The sequence below is a fragment of the Lathamus discolor genome, chromosome 3 (genome assembly GCF_037157495.1).
Source record: "Lathamus discolor isolate bLatDis1 chromosome 3, bLatDis1.hap1, whole genome shotgun sequence".
In the NCBI taxonomy this organism is placed as follows: domain Eukaryota; kingdom Metazoa; phylum Chordata; class Aves; order Psittaciformes; family Psittacidae; genus Lathamus; species Lathamus discolor.
This window is the reverse complement of record NC_088886.1, coordinates 129,173,948-129,191,396: the sequence shown is the minus strand read 5'-3', so window position 1 is coordinate 129,191,396 and position 17,449 is coordinate 129,173,948. Positions and strand designations below refer to the sequence as shown.

Genomic DNA, 17,449 nt, shown 5'->3' with positions numbered 1-17,449 from the left:
AAGGAGTGTAGTTCATTAGCACCTCATGGCCCGAATTAACTCCAGATCACTTTATGAGGGCTTCCAACGTAAGTCAAAAAACATGGGCAAAGTTAAACTTCTTCCAGTGATGTAACATTTGCAACTAAAGCGCTAGATTCATTCATTTGGGTCATCTGAACTCTGAATTCCAGACCTCCGAAATCTGTGATTGCAGGTGAAGGAGCAGGATTGTGTTTAGCTACAGCGGTGCTTTGCTGTGCTTGCTGGGAGAAACATTCTGTTGTGCAAGATGACAAACAAGTCACCTGCTTCAAAAACATTAAACTAAAAACTGAAGATGATGAGTAAGGAAAGAGAAGTGAAGTGCTCGTCCCGGAGCAGTGGAGTCAGACTGACTGCTGGGCTGTGGTAGCACCAAGCAAAAGCTATTACAACTTCAGGTAAACACACACAGGTTTTTGCACACTTAAGCTTGACATCTGACACTGGCTCATTGGCCTCCCTCCTGATGGGGCTGGGCTCACTCCCATTGGCACAGGCTCCTTCTGGGGCAAAGGGAGCAGCACAGGCCTTGGTTTCTCCTGAATTTTGCCCAGTTTCTGAAGACGCTGTGCCATGGAAATGTTAGTCTGCATCTGCCAGTTGGCCAGCCAGCATTTTCATTTTAATACTGCTGCTGCATCAGTAACTTAACATAGAAATCGATGACAAGTACTTATGCATGAGCACTGTTTGGGCCTGATGCACTTGCATTTCTTACCATTTTTCTCTTAAACCAAGTGCACCATCTGCTTATGGCCTGGGACATGTGTTACACATTTAAACATTTCTGAAGGAGGAAATAAATTTCGTGGCCTGTCAGTGATAGTCTTTTGGTGTGGCTGCAAATAAAAAAGACCAAACATCACAATGTTTGTTGCTAAAAGTCAATCACAATTTGGACCCTTTATGCATTGGCTGTTGCTGTGCATAAGGGACACAGTGGGGTACACAGCACCCAGGTTCATAAAAGTACATCAAACTCATTCTGTTGTTGAGAATTACATAAAGTCCTTATTTAGCAAATTACACAGGCTTTACACAGTTTTGAAGCAAGAACTGTGAGCAATATTAAAGAACTAAGCTTTGGGAAAACAGCAGATCAGCTACTGGAGAGAATTCAATTGCTACTCTAATGGACCTTTCCCATTTAGTTCTGAAGGGTTTCAAGATGAGCGTTGACAAAGCACTAGAAAGGGAAATTTTCTGTTGATAGCAAATTAACTTGCAAATGGTGCATAGCATGAATGGTGCATAGCATAAATGGCATTATAGGAGGCTGTTTTCTTGATTTTATTCCTTTATGCTGTTTTCACATTGAAAACTCTTGTGCGCTCTTACCATAGTAACTGCCAGTAACTAAGATTTTTAACAGATTTGGAGGGTTAGGGGAGGATACCAAATGAGGTTTTTATTGCGATTACACAGTAATGCAACACAGACTGTAAGTCCTTCTGGGTTTCTATTTGCCAATGCAGAAGGGACTATAATTACCAACAGAACAACAGTTGTTTGTTAGCTTTGCTCCTTTTCAGCATAAACAGAAAAATTTACTCCAAGGTGGCTTTTAAGAAGGTGGAATTTCAGTGATAGAAAATAATTATTTCAGAATCTGCTGGCCTCTTATGGGTGCTTTTTTTTGTTAGAACAAAGAGCCTTTACTGCATGCTGTGTCTCAGGACTGTCAGTAAGAGTACTCCTCCGGATTTCTGTAAAACTTCTCTTTTCAAACATCATGTGCTATAGGTCCCCTCTAACAGATGATCTAGAACAGATAATGATACAAAACCGTGGTGCTTTACGTTGTTAAAACTAGCAAGCCTTGTAGGCGCATTCAAATTAAACTTGCAAAGTAGGTGGCTGAGATCATTTCACAACTGCACATGATTGAGTGTCACCTCCATGAGCAACTGAACTATGGTCTGTTTCATTGAGGTGTTTATTTTCATAAACATGATCTGGGTATTTAAAGAGCATCTTGTGTCAAGTGAGAGTGTGAATTACACAGGGATGTGGATAATAGGAGGGTGCATTTACCCAGAGCTTGGATTGTGAACTATTTTGAGCGAAAGGGCTGGGTTCCTGCAATTTTCATCTTGTATTGTCTCCTGTGGCCGCTGCTCTGCTTTGTGCCTGTTCTGTCTCACACCAGCTTCGCAGCACTGATGACTGAGCCACCAAAGGGTGAACTTGCTGCCACAGACAAGAGCCAGACAAGCAGCCCTACACCAGCACAACTTCCTTCCTAAAGAGCAGCAGCAGCACCAGCCGAACATAGCTACAAGCCTAAAAGGTGCAGGATGAGCACTGCTGGCAGCCGCACAACAGGCCAGAGCAGTAGGAAAAGGCCAGGACAGCCCAAGTGGGCAGCCAGAACATCATGCAGCAGCAGAACATCACGGCCTGGGCAGGGGTGAGTCTGTTCCCCTCTCTGGGCAGCAAACCTATAGCAGGCAGGAGGAGAGTAGTTCCCTTGACCCTGGCCCAAACACTCACAATATAGACGAGTTTGCTGGGGCAATAGCCATCACTCCCCTCTTCCAGCCCTGGGAGACTCCCTCTACAGCTCCCCTCTTCAACCAGGGCTTCTCCTACCACACAGGATCAGTGTCTTTATACCCAGCGTGAATCTTACCTTGCAGGAGCAGCTCTGTTTCTGAGCACTTAGTCATGAGCCTTCCTCTGTATTGCTGTGCTTAGAAAGGATGACTTGCTGAGGTACAGTTACCGCAGGGGAGGTGGGAGGAGAAGGCTCCTCCTTTAAATCCTGCTGTGCCCATGGGCACACCCTGGCAAGGCACAACCAGGAACAGCTGAGTTACCCTCAGCTGGCCTCATGCTGCAACAGGAGTAAGAAACTAGGCAGGTAAGTTGCTCGTATGAAAGTGTGTGCTTCAATAGGGGACTTGCAATACTGACAGGCTGTTGTGGGTTCATGGATTCACTAGGGATTCACAGGTCTTTGCTTTTACAGGAAGGACAAGTGTTTGTACAGTAATCCTGAGCCATCACGCCATTTTTGGTAGGCCTAAAGTGCTGCTCTGCCAGGGTGCAGCACCTGGTGTCTGTAGGAGGCCATGCCTCTGGGTGCAGTGTTAGCCGGGGATAGGGCTGGGTTCCCTACCAGCCAGCTGTGCACCACAACCAGCCAGGCTGCCGGAGCCATGGGGCGGCAGGTTGTAGCACATGTCTGGCAAGAACCAGGAACCACCCAACGTAGTGTTTTTGCTCTTGGTTGCATCCAACCCTGAATACTGGTGCAGAGTCCATGTACACTGTGAGACAGAATCTCCCTGATGGGGTTTAAAAGGCCAGGAGCGTGTGGCTGTGATTGAAGAGCAGCACTTGAGAGGTGGGTAGATAGATACATCAATTTTATTGGTGATCAAGTTCACAGCAATCACCTCTGTGCTGGCAGTGGCAAGGGCCAAAGTGTGTATCTAATTGGAGGATTAGGAATCTCTGGCATAAAATGTGGACTAGAGTTCAGCAAATTTGCAATCCAGATTTAGGAGCTTATGTTTTTACAGTGGAGGCTGGAATTCATGTGTGAGGAATTTGCTTAAATGCCCAAGGGGAGCATCTCATTTTGAAATCAGTGCATGGATTAGTAATACAACGTACAGCCTACATAGGGAAAGGCTGTTTTAGAGCAAGGTGTAAGTAAATAGCTGAAGTTTACGGTCTAACAGGTTTAATATCTAGATATGTGTGCTTGTGCCACAACTTACCAGGGGCTGTGATTCTGTGTATAAACCACTTCATGTTTATGGTGTAGGTGCTGATCATAAATTGTACCCTCTTCCAAAGCCTTAAACCCACCCCTTGGCATGAAACTCATATTAAATGAATGGTAGACCATATAAACTTGAATTAACTATTAGGGGAATACCAGGGTGGAGGTCAGCAGGGACTGCATCACACTGGCAGGGTGATAGAGCAGAAGTAACAAGGGAATGAGAGAACACTGTGAGTCAGCCATTGACTTGGGCAGATATTAACTGCAACCAGTTGTAAATGAATTCATGCATGTTATCACGGTCATGCTGGGCCTGCAGCAGTGCATGTTTATTGTCATGATAGTGATGCATTAGATGAAGCAAGTGGAGTTTGAAATTCAACGGCTGCAAACAAGGGCACCTGGCTGGCTACCACCTGCTTTAACCCATGGTGATGGGGGTTGGCCGCACTGTTCAACACCCAGAAAACATTCAGCTGCAGGTAGTCAGGACCCAGCAGCAGTGTGCAGGGCAGACAGGGATATGTGGGCTCTGGTGGGACACACTGGTGCTTCATCACACAAGGGCTGTGCAGGTCAGTAGGTTGGGCAAGCAGCCTGTGTTTGGGTTTGACACCCTCCTCCACCTCAACAAGCTGTAGCTGCCTGTTGTGGCTTGAGGCTTCCTAAGCAGAAATGAGGCAGAGCTGGTGTGTCTCTGAAAGTATGCAGAAAGTAGTGTAACAGCTTACGAAAAAAGCAATTGCTGATGGAAGCAGAGGCAGTTCCAGCCTCAAAGAAAGACCTGGCATGTCTATGCAAAGTGGTAAGGATGGAGAAACTAAAAATCTGTGAACAGATGGAGATGATCTTGCATAGCACTGTCTCCAGGGCCCCAGAGCTCTTGGAGTATCTGATCAATGGATGACGGTGTATTAATGGGGATTATGGATCACTGCTTGGTTTCCATACCTGTGCATGGACTGAGGGAACGTTTGTCTGCTAGTGGAGGGCCTGTCTTGCTGACAGCTGAGCTGCCCCAATCCAGATTTACCACTTCAGTGACAGATGCTCTTAGGTGAACACCATAGCTGGGTCAGGCTATTGTGTGAGAAGTGAAGCTGGCAGCTTGTTTGAGCTAGGGGGATTGTCTGTTACTAGTGACTTTGGATGTGTGGAAGAGAGGGATGAAGCAGATCTACTCTAAGCTGATGGAGATGATCTGCAGCCCAGGCCTCTGGAGCTGATTCATTCCTTGTTCTGTTTTCACCATAGTAACTGTTTCAGAACCAGTCCTTTAAGCTCATATGGGACATACACAAAGGTGCAACTGAGACTCAGCACGAGCAGCTGAAGCTGGAACCAAGGCCTCCCGTTTCTAGTGGCAAGCTCCTATAAGCTTCATCACAAAGGCAAAATTTGCTTCTGAGAGGAAGGGCCGTTGTCTCCTCATGCCACTGATGCCCACTTACAAGTTTTGAGTATTAGAGCTCTCACTAAGCATCTTAACATGAGCACACAATGTTTGTGATTGAATACAGCCTGTGCAATCCAATAATTTATTAAACTTTCATCTTGTAAAGCCAGTTACAAATTAAAAAAGACAGCAGAAGGAATTTTGGAATAGAAATAAGCAAAATTACAACAAATAGTAATGGGAGTTACATTTCCAAGTGGGTTCAAGCTGCCTGCAGCAACCCAAGAGCCAGAACACAGAGCTAGTGCAGTTAGGACAGGGATAATCAAGGCTATTCTGATACATAAAGAGATCTAGTCAGTGTACAGATATAAAGTGTTGCTTATCAGGTTGCCTCTGCATTCCTGTTCTCTCTCATTCATAACCTGGTTAACTTTTCATTCTTTGTGACAAGCAGGGGATGTTTGTAGGATCCTTCAGTAAAGCTATTTAAGGCAAAACTCCATTTGAAGTTACAATGTACAGCAGTGGCTATCCTCTTAGGCTGGTTGTGTCGCGAGTGGACAGTGTCTGCACATGCTGCAGTGCAGTGGAAATGAGAGCAAAGCATGAGTTATTTACAGGAAGGTTTCTTGTACTGTCAGCCTCAAAACTACAGTGTTCTGTGTCACAGTATTAGTGACATGGCACAATTTGATGATGAATTCAAACAGAAGCTGTTGCATACTGACTCCTAGGGTTTTTTTCTATGAAATTTCTGTTTCATAGCTAACACGCTTTATCTGCCACTTCTACAGAACTGGAGATGTCTGATTTCAAACATGGAACAAGGCCCATGTCACATACAGCTCTTCAGTTTCATTAAGACACTGAATAGGCCTTTGCATTCTGGGATCCCAAGACTAGACAAAGGTCATAGCAAATGGCTAGCCACCAAGTTTCTTGATCACTGATGGAACTGATTTATGATGTGACTGATACTGAATATTGTTTTAAATGATGAAATCAAGTTTCTGAAGTCAAGAGACTGAAGATGACTCTCATCTTTCACTGAAAAAAACCAAAACCTGCTTCTTCAAATGGCAAGTAGCTGTAAAACCCTCCGAGAAGCAGTTCTGGCAAAACAGCATTGTTTTTAAGTTTTGCTGATGACGAGGGACCTAGAGGAGATTGGAAGTGGATTTGGGGATTCACTGATGGGAGCAGTTCCAATTAGAACTGGGAGGAGGATGAAAGGTTTGGCATCTGCTTACAGTAGCATAGGGGAAGTGAGAATCTTGCCTGTAACAATCTATCTAGGCACCTATTTGCTCTGTAGGAAAAAGTTAACTTAAAACTGAAGTTAAGGAATCCCAGTCATCCTAAAATCCCATACAGAGAAAGAAGGAACTTAACACAGGCAGGCTGATCACTATAAAAACCCCTGACCTCCATCCAAAACCTGGAGTTTGTGAAGAGCAGCTCTTTTGGAGATGCAGCTAAATCAATCTATCTCACCTCCTCAGCTCTATGGGGGAAAGGCAGTCATTCATTTTTAGGCATTAGGTGCTGCTTGGAATGTTTTCAGAATGGTACCCACCGACCTGGTTCAGGGGTGTTAGCCCCAGAGGTTTTCTCCTATGTTGGAGGACTTAGAATTTTAACTTAAAGTGCCACTTTTTACAATTGTGTACCTGTGAACTTCTATTGGAAGGGAAAGAATCACACGGGGTGGTTTCATGTTTGTTTAATGCTTTCTCAAGTAGGGTTTGACCAATTAGTTGGCTCAGTTGGCTTCAATTTTTCAAAGGCATTTTCTTTTAAGACCAGATCAGATGATTGGTACATCCTGAAGAAAAAACCCCACAGTGACTTCTAGTTTGGAGTTGCTTTCAAAATAAATAAAATCCCATATTCTTTTAGCAGATCATGCTGAGATCCCATGATCGCAGATTTTTGCCTGTTGGAAATTCATAAAGAAGCTCAAGTCTGTCTCCTGTAGTGCAGAAAAGATTCTTGTGAATTTTACTGCCAGTATGACAGGTGAAAGCAGCAGAGAGACACGCAGGAAGAGGAGGATGCTTCTGACTTTTCTTCTTTAAGGTACATTGTTCATCAGACAAGCAAAGGGAGAACAAGTTTTGTGTCACTAATATTTAACAACAGTTGTTACTCTTTACTGTCTTTGGGCAGAGGTGCAAATCCTGTGGTTCTGTGGATGTCACTTCAGTTTTGAAATACAGTAGTCAGGCAAGTGGAGTTTTTAAAAAACATCTTTGCTACACTTGTGCTGGCAAGTTGCAAATATTAACCATCAAACAACTGCCTCTCATGCGCGGCAGTTCATTTGTATCACCTAGTCCAGATGCTGGCATGACTGTCCACACTGGTGGCTGATTTGACACTGCAGCGTTTCTTCACAATCATGTTGATGTATGCTTTCATGATCTTTATTATCTCGCCCACCTAGAGAGGGTATATAATAACACAGGATAAGCACATTAAAAACCTAATATCATTGATTCCATTCCAAAATATTCCCCTTGTCTAAAGTCATGGCACTAAAGACTTTGCATGTAGTGCTAAATGTGAACATGACAGAAAGGAAAGAAATGCTTGGCAAGTTTGTGCTCTGTTGTGGCAACACTTCAAAGGATTGTAGCTCAAAGAAAAACAACTTTAATGCTACTGAACTTTTTTTGGTGTTTTTGAACTCCCCATTCATATACTGGAAGGGAATGAAAAAACCAAGCACACGCATATGCACCCAAAACTAGAAATTCCCAGTGCTTTGGAAAACCATTCAACCTCATTCACTTTCCAACCAGCATCATCTTTTTTTCTTGTTAATCCCTGTATTCCAGAAGAGGTGCCATGACACTTCACGCTTAAGCTCCCCTCATCTTTTTCCTTGCCTGTCCAATCCATTTAGCAAGAGTTGTTGCATATAAACTTGTCTAGTCCTGCGAAACAAGAGCTTTGCTGAAGTGCCAGTAAAACTGCACATGCAACAAGTCTTGTGCTTTCATATACCTGGGATGTTTCAAAGAACATTTCTCTCTCATCCACTGTAATTTTGAAGGTGTTAGGCTGTGGTGCTCCGAAGAAAACTATGTGCTCATACTGAAAAGTTTCTAGTGGCTTAGGATCCCCTCGTTTGTAGACAGACACGTTTTCAGTGCTAACTCCAAGCCAGAGATCATTTGGGAATCCACCCTCCTTGCACTGCAGAAAGAAAAACAAGAAATTTTGCACAAATTCAGTGACATGGTCTTTGAATCAAGGTAAAGTCCTCTATTTCTGGCTCCTATAGGGCATCTCAAGTCTTCACCCTAATAGAAAAAAATACGATGTTTGCAGAAGGAATCTTGTAGGCCCTCCTGCTGCAAAGGTTCAGAAGCAATGCCTGCGAGTCAAATAGTAGTTGAGCAATAAATAACGTTAATAGATAACAGCTCTCATCAGATTTTTGAAGTTATTTAGGAAGTCAGTATTCCTCTTAGTATTTTATAGATCATATAGTGAGCGCATGCAACTTCCTATGGTAATTGACCTAGGCAGCAACAAAACTGATAAAACTGGAACTGTGCCTTCCTGTGCTAGAAGCAGTCTGACTGACACCGTCTGAGCAGTTTCTGTTGTAGTGTTCTGCTGAACAGCCAGTAGGGACAACAGAGCTTTGTTTTACTTTTGCTTTCACTAACCACCATCTTCTTAAGGCCCCCACCCCAAATTCCCAAATTTTATTGCTCTTCTAACGAAGTAGGAATTCACTGTCTCCCTCCATTTACCAGGATGTGCCAGCTTGTTTATCCTGTGCTCTCTGTGTCTCACCTCTTTGGTTATATGGTATTGTAGGCTCACCCTAAGCTTGCTACGGCAAAATGCAGCCGGTTCCCAAAATTCCCTCTGGCTGCTGAGCAATGTAGTACACACAGCTGCATCTGTTCTCCAGACTGATGCCTCTTCTTGGTAGCAGAAACATGAGTTTATACATCACTTACCTCAACATCAAAGAGAGTTGACCCATAACCTGGCCACTCCTTTACAATGGACATGTATTTCACCATGGCCTGATGCTGAGAGAGTCCCTGCAGCTTGGTCCATTTCTGTGCTATGCTTGCCCGAGCAGCTGAAAGCTCTTCCTTTACCCACATCTCCATCATCTGCTCCTCTTCTACCTTCTGCTTCTTTACAGAGCCTGTCTTGAAGCTACGTTTCAATGTCCCCTCAAGGAAGCTGGTTCGTCTCCTCTCCAGAGTATGACTGGTAGTGCCGCTGCTCTTTGTTGAATGCAGTATTTTGGATTTTAACCTGTTAACTGGGTAGATTCCATCAAGGGTCCAACTTATTTTAGAATAATCTCCATGAAGATACTGCAACCGTAGAGCTGCTAGGCGCTGCAGAGTGTCCTCTGGTGCAGGAAAATGACCATCTATGAGGCTTTCATGAGCCTACAAAGAAACAAAAAGTCCCCCAAACTCATTAGAAAGCAGAAGCATACTTTATTCACAGCTGGATCCATGTACAGATTCCTCTGGCATCTCTCCTAGCAGCAAAGACAACTCTGGAAGTTAAAGCAGAAATTATAATAAAGAAGTCAGTTTGCAACTAGTCAATGTGTGGGGAACACCTAGTTCTGCAAGCCTGGACAGGACAGAGATCTCTGAGGGGCTCCTATCCTATACTGAAAGTCTCAAAATGAGGACTTGTAAAGTCTGGAACAGCCTAGTAGCTGGTGCAGCGCTGTGTTTTGACTTCCAGCCTGGGAACAGAGCTGATAACACCAATTGTTTTTAATTGTCGCTAAGTAATGTTTACCCTGACTAAGGACTCTGTGAGTCTCATGCTCTGCCAGGGACAAGGCGAGGCTGGGAGGAAGCAGAGACAGGACACCTGACCCAAGCTAGCCAAAGAGGTATTCCATACCACAGCACGTCATGCCCAGGGAGGTAACTGGGAGTTACGCGGAAGGGCATGGGCTCTTTTTGGGGGGGTTGAACTCGTTTGGCGGTGGTATCGTATTCTCTTCTCTTGTTATTTTCTCTTATCATTATTATCATTGGTGGTAGCAGTAGTGATTTGTGTTATACCTTAGTTACTAGGCTGTTCTTATCTCAACCTGTGGGAGTTACATTCTCTCGATTCTCCTCCCCCATCCATCTGGGAGTCGGGGTAGAGGAAAGAAAGAGAGAGAAAAGGTGGGGGGAGTGAGTGAACGAGCTGTGTGGATCGGTTTAAACCACAACAGTACCAGCTATAGCTCCTATGTGGAGATTATATTCAACACCAGAAAGTTAGATATAATAAACTCAAGGCTCTTAACCTCAGTCTCATTGCACATCAGCACCTTCCACCTCCTCCTCTTTCACCTGATATCTCCCCCGGTCTTCTTGCTTCCTTTTGCAAGTTTTTCTGTTAAATATATTTACATGCTTTTTTTGTTATATCCATCTAATGTCTGGATAACATCTACTGTTACTTCTCTCCCACTCCTCTTTGCTAGTAAAAGCTACATAGCCTGAAAGCCTTGTCAACAGGGAGCTTGGTACAACTGAGTTTCTACAGAGTACCATGATGTCTTGTTCCCGACTGTTTCCTAGACATTCTGTAGTTAACAATATTTAATCTTCATTTCAAGAAAGCCTTCTCAGGGAACCACTGGCTGTGTGACGTACATGCCAACCATCTGACTATCAGAGTTTCATTCTTAAAGACACTGACCCCTTTAACACAATTAATTTTCAACAGCTGTAATTTTCTAAGGCAAGATCAGTGTTCATTAGAAGTAATAAAGATGGGACAAATCACACAGCTGAGTACTCCAGTCAGTTTAGTTTTGCATCTCTAATTGCAAGGTTATTTCATACCAGTGTGACCTCCCGCCTAACCAGCATCATTGTGCTGTGAAGCCCAGGGACTTAAAACAATTACTCAGCAGATCAATATTGTCAACTACATTCTCTTTTCCTTTTTCTGTACCACTCTTCTAGTGCCTCTCCATTAATCAAAAGAAACTGCCCAAAAGACAGATTTTATTTTTTTAGTCAATTCCTGTAACACCCCAAGGATGTGCTGGTTTTATAAGCTGATATGCAGATAGATAGGTGTAAAGAAAACTGGAAAATCTGGCTATGTTCTTGCAAGCAGCTAGTTTTAATGATTCTTCTTGAATCTTTATCCAAATTTCTGTATCTTTCAAAATTTTAAAAGCATTTTATTATCATTGGTGTTCAAGGTTTTTTAAGCCCTTGTTCATTTTTCTTGCTTTTGTTCTAATACTCCTATTCACTAGAGACCTTCACAGTCTATCTGCTTGGTAGATTCCAGGCAAAAATTCAGCCCATTAAATTCTTCTGTTCCAACAAGCATTCCCACTTCTAATGCAAAGGTAAGCCAGTTTTCTGTATACTCTTGTGTGCTTCTGCCACCCTGGAAATTAAATCATTCTTCCAGAGTAAGCTTACCTGCTCAAACATGAAGGCAAACTCCACCCCATCTTTGGGAACATTCTCAATATCTAAGAAGCAATAAAGCTTAAAATACAGCTGCCACTGTCCTTCCTCCTCTTCTTCTTCAGACCCAGCAAGTCTGTAATATTGGAAAGAGAGTGAGAGGAGAGCAAATCAGTAACCAGGAGCACCACAGTACTGGGATGTCCACAGTGCAACTCACAATATGATGATACACCTCGATTTCTGAAACAGAGGGGATACAAAACTACCTAATTGAGCAGGACAATCTCAGTGCAGCAGACTTTGCTGGTAACTTCCATTTCTTCCTCTAAGTCACATGAAAGTTTGATTCAGAAGGACCCAAAGTTCTTATCAAATATATTTGATAAAAAAATTAGATAATAAATGCAAGAGTTGGGGCAGGACACAAAGCAGTCCCCATTTTCAAGCTACTGTTTCCATCAGATCCTGTAATCTTGTGACGGTGAAAAACATCATCCTTGCCACTATTTGGAACAATTTTACTTTTGTCTTTAGAACCACTGGCACAGACAGTTTCTTGCACTATTTATTGGGGTTTTTTGTATGCCTAGCCATAAAAACACAGCCCACAGTAAAATCAGAGCTGCATTTCTATGCCCAAATCTTTGCTCTCTCTTCTGATACAGCTTTTATGATGTAATTTGGCAAGTTTGTTATCAGACTTCAGCAAACCTTGCCTGAGCTCTGCTAGCAAACCATTATTCTTTGATAAAGGCACTACTGATTTTGCCCTAGTAAAGAAAGCTTCTTCACCAAAACAGATGTGAATATGGTTTTCCTCACAGTGAGAAACAGTGCTTGAACCTTACCAGGGAAGCTCAAATCAGAGTGAATGGTTGAATCACTGCAGCTGCTTTGCACAGAACTACCAGACTGCACTACCACTTAACCACTTAAGTGTAACATTCAACTAGGAGTGAAAGGTTTTATGAAACATTATTTTACCTCTCAAACTTGGCCAAGATATCAGCCACAATCACCCGACTCTCAACAGCACGGTCCACCTGCTGATTATGTTCAAAGAGTGCAAACATGTTACGGCTGTCCTCCATTGCTAAACCTCGGATCAGCTTTTCAACCACCTGCATAATTAGAGAGATCACAGAGTAGGTATTACAGACTTTCATAAGGAAGAATCAGTACCTCTTCACTCAAAATTTCATAGACCTCTATCACATGTCTCTCTTAGTTACCTCATTTTCAGATTAAAGAATTCTGACCCTAAAAGATCAAGGAAGTCATTACTTGTATATCATCATCCTTGCTGTTCTTCTCTGAACCTTTTCTACCTCCTTTACCCTTGTGAAGATGGGCGAGTTAAAACTCTGTACCAGGTACAGACACATAAGAGATTTAGATGTCATGATGACATTCTTGGTTCCTCTAATAACAGTTCCAGTCTTTACTACTGTTTTTCTATCTGTTTAGCACTAATGTTTTCAGACATACCTACTATAATCTCAAATCTTGCTTCTGACCTGCCAATGTTCAAGTTACAGTATCCCTTCCAGAATGATTACCTTATGAACTCAAATTTCAACTTGTCCAGAAAACTGTGTTTTAGCAAGCCTTCAGAATTATTACCTTTCCAATGGGCAGAACACCAAAAGTGTTTAGATTTTGCAACACAATTGTTAAGTGATATTCTACAACCTGGGCACAGGCCTTGCCTAATTCTGAACCGGCAGAATAAGCTGAGCTTTCCCTACAGACTTTGCAGACACAGGAAAAAAAAAAAATAAAATTGTACCTAAAAAAGTAACAAGAAATAGGAGTTGAATGGGAACAGGGAGTGCCTTCCACAAAGCCAATATCCAGGCAGAGAGATGTGCTTACATCTATTTAGAGCTAGATGTAACATTACTAATGCATTACCTCCCCAGCACTTGTGTGGGAATTGATGGTTATTTTACAGGAGCCGCCTCCATGGCAGTACACTGTTGTGGTCATTTCTTCACGGGTGAGAAGAGCCTGTATTTCCTCCTGGGAGGGCACAAACTCCCTCGTCTTTGTTCTCTTCAGGGAATCACTTATGAATTGCGCATACCTGTCTATTTCTGAGCCTGGAAAAAGATCTTTTACCCTAATTGTAAAGAGAAGCAGAAGAACCCATTACACAGTGAAGCAGAATTACCATGTAACACATTACTATATAATTCGGACTCCTGTATGTAAAGCGTTCAGTGGAGATACTGATGTCAAGTGCAACCACAGGAAAAATGAACTCTCGTATTTCCTAAACCATACAACCTGCTCTTACTAGTCATTCCAAGGTCACTTCAGTGGCATTTCTCAGCAACACATGAAATAAGCTGTTCAAACATTGAGGAGCTTAGTATCAGCTGAAGATAATAGGATTGACCATCTCAATTTACAAAACTGAGATTAAAAACTATATAATTGAATGTAAAATTTTTTCTTTTACTCGTGTTTTTTAATTTGCTGGCTGTGCTTGAGCCACTTCTACAGTATTTTTCTGAATCAAGAAGATAGAAAGCAGATGCTTGTACACAGCTCTCTTCCCTCCAAGGCCAGCAGTTCTAAGTATAACATTATCTGCAACTCTAGTGATAAAACCATGAAATGGTGACAAGGAATATTCCTCAGCATCTCTTAGAACCAGCCCCTGGTGTAGCTATTTGGTGTATTAGCACAAATTTCATCATGCTCCTTCCTGGCTTGGAAGGAATTAAATAGATTATATTTATCTTTCTTGTTATTAATGGATGGAGTGAGACTACATGGCTGCAGCTCAGCCTCAGTGCAGACTGCTTGGAAAGCTGCATTAGATGCTAAAGAGGAATTAGAAAGAAATGTAAATTATTTAGTTCATGAAAACCGGAAGTTGAAGTGGGTTAGAAATGCAAATTGTAGTACTATGTGCTTAGTTAAGCACATATATACTGAAAAATCATAAATTTTGGAAAGGACCTTAAGATCATCTAGTTCCAATCCTCCTGCCATGGGCAGGGACACCTCCCAGTAAACCATGTCACCCAAGGCTCTGTCCAACCTGGCCTTGAACACCAACAGGGATGGAGCATTCACAACTTCCCTGGGCAACCCATTCCAGTGCCTCACCACCCTTACAGTAAAGAACTTCTCCCTTACATCCAATCTAAACTTCACAACAAAACAACTGGCAGCAAAAATTGTGCACAAAGGTAGGAGGCTGCAACATCACAGGAAGATGTTTGCACAGGAGGAGGATGAGACAGAGAACTACAACAGCCAGTTGGAAGATTGGCAGAGAGAAAGGTAACAGGCTGGAAATGAAAAGGATGTTTACCTTCTAAGGTGGAACTTGAGGTAGCGCAGGATCCCTCTACTAGGCAGAAAAGTGCAGCTCATACATGACATCAGCTGCCAGTGATGCAGGTTCCCAGTACTGTTGGGATGCGGCATGTGGTTGGTTTGTTTGATAAGCTGACAGTATACTTCATCACGAAGGGGCTTTAAATCATGGCAGGTCTGCAGAATGCCTTGGATAATAGGTATGGGGTCAGACACTGTCTCAATTTCCTGAAGGGAGTTAAAGATCTTCACTGCTTCATCCTGTAAGCTGCTGTAACCCTTCTCTTGTTGCACTGCAGAACAATCACAAAGGTGACAAGAAGTGAGCATTACATTCTACTGGCCCAGCAACACTACAAGCAACTGTACTAGTCTGTCACAGAAGAAAAGTGACCTGAGCATTAGCTCATCTCCTGAACTTAAATTTTATTAATGCTTCTCCATTACATGCACAAATGCAGATTTAATTAGCATTTGCCAACAGCTAACTTGCTACCTCTGCAAATCCATTTTCTTTCTTTATACACTGCGCAGAAAAGCAAAGTAATGTTTTTAAGGAAAACTAGCACTGAAATCTAGTTGAGGCTTCAGTGTCTGCAGATGAGGTGCCAAGAGACAGCTTTGGGCACTTCATCTGCAGACAAAGGTGAAGGGGTGGCAGAAAGTCAACTCTGTGTAAACTGTCACCTGAGAGCAGCTGTAGAGTAAAGAGTCACTAATGCAGTTACAGCTTTAGGTGCCTGAGTGCAAACACCAAAGCCTGCCTTGTGTACTCCCAATATTCTACGTTTTGATCCTGAGCCAACACAGAATTTTGGCAAACTGCTCTAACACTGATGCAGCTTTTACCTATTGTTTAGAATTAAAATGCCTACTCCAAATCTGCTTTTCTTAAGCACCTGAATGTCTGCTTTGAATTGCTCAGAAGCGTGTGATACTACCATACTGCTCCAGGCTTGCATCCTCTGCACATCTCTGGGGCTGTAGGTCCTTCTGAATTTCCTATACAGCCACTGCTTCCCCAATGGCCATGCACTAATTGTACAGTACCAATACACAGCCCTGTAGCAAGTTCCACAGTGTTTTTGCTCTGTAATTTTTCTGTATTCCAGAACTTGTTTTTATTTTGCTGTAAATCTGCCACTTAATTTGATTGTTGTATCACGAGTGAGCAGTTACTCCCCTTCCACTTTCTCCATGACAGTACTCTAGTCCTAAAAGCTTTTTTTTGAGACTGAAGAGTTCTGCTCTATCTAGTCTCTTAATTGTAGGCAAGCCTTTCTATGCCTTTAATCTTTGGGTAGGCTTTTACTTTTCCTGTATCTTTGTTAATATGTGAAAGGCCAAACTGAATCCTGTATTCAAGATGCAGGTGCATGATACATCAGTAAAGACGCACAGAGACTTTTCTGTGCGTCTTTAGACCTTGCATTAGCTGTTGCTTTTCTGTGTTCAGCACAGGACTTGACATTTTCATAAAGCTATGTAAATTTCTGTTCACTTTCCTAAGCAGAACTAGATCACTACCCATGCAACACTTTTTTTCCCATATACATTGCTTTGCATATCCAGATTGAAATTAATTTCTGAAAAGATTTTGTAGCCCAGTCATTCTGTGTTAGAGATTCTTCTACAGGTCTTCAGCAACAGCTTTCAGTTTTAGTATTGCCAAACAGTCTGGAATCATCAGCTAATTACCTCAGCTTGCTGGTGGCCTACCAAAAAGTCTAGCTCTTTCATGTTCCTGAAGTGTCTGAAAAAAGGATTCATTTCATCTGGTTTTACAGCAGCTTCTGTATCCGGGAATAATACCCCACTGCCAGTTGCATAATGTAATCCTGTTGTAGGATTTCTGCTGGAGCTATTCACAGTTGCAGCTAAAGGATGACAGGCTGCACATCCTCCAGATAGATGATAAACTACCTGCCCCCATTTACTTTGGGACTCAGTGTTCATAAGATCCAGGGCAGTGGACACAGAATACATTCTGGGTCATGAAAAGATCTGCTCCCTCTCTGAACCCTGTGGGCTTCCCAAATGAACTTCACCTGCATAGAGAGTGCTTACAGACCACTTTTGTGGTGTTCAGGCTCCACACAGATCCTCAAAATGTGAGCAGATTCTGTCACATGGGTAAAATACTTACAGTTGACACTAACATCTCCATATGGTAGTGGGAGCAATGGGGAATGCAACGGGTGCTGGGTATATCGCAAGATTGGGTTCCTCCTATATGTCTGTTCCACAACTTCAAAGTTTGTGCTGTTTTCCTGGGGGGAAAAGAAGTAAGAAATAAAAATAAAAGAGGATTATAATGATCCTTAAATGGGGACAGACCTTCACAGGATGTCCTTCCACATTTATGTTCAAGCTCAGCCACCTTTATCTAATTTTCTGGAGGTCCATAGAAGGACTAGGGGACAAAGGCATAATTCACATATAAAAATTACTCTGTACATTATTGATGAAAATTAAACATAAGAATAGCCACACTGGGTCATACCAAGCACAGGATCCTCACTT

General features: G+C 42.6%; 1 protein-coding gene across 1 annotated transcript in view; it reads right to left on the bottom strand.

Annotated features, from left to right (window-relative positions):
• Positions 1-5,263: 5,263 nt before the first annotated feature.
• The window catches only part of LOC136010456 (unconventional myosin-X-like), a 98,530-nt gene continuing 86,344 nt past the window's right edge, over positions 5,264-17,449 (bottom strand). The window contains exons 34-41 of the mRNA XM_065671670.1: positions 17,073-17,196; positions 14,922-15,219; positions 13,508-13,715; positions 12,578-12,714; positions 11,603-11,726; positions 9,140-9,589; positions 8,169-8,360; positions 5,264-7,601 (exon numbers count right to left, since the gene is read on the bottom strand). Of these exons, the coding sequence (XP_065527742.1) occupies positions 7,488-7,601; positions 8,169-8,360; positions 9,140-9,589; positions 11,603-11,726; positions 12,578-12,714; positions 13,508-13,715; positions 14,922-15,219; positions 17,073-17,196 (1,647 nt within the window). The 3' untranslated portion in view covers positions 5,264-7,487. The remainder of the gene's footprint in view (positions 7,602-8,168; positions 8,361-9,139; positions 9,590-11,602; positions 11,727-12,577; positions 12,715-13,507; positions 13,716-14,921; positions 15,220-17,072; positions 17,197-17,449) is intronic.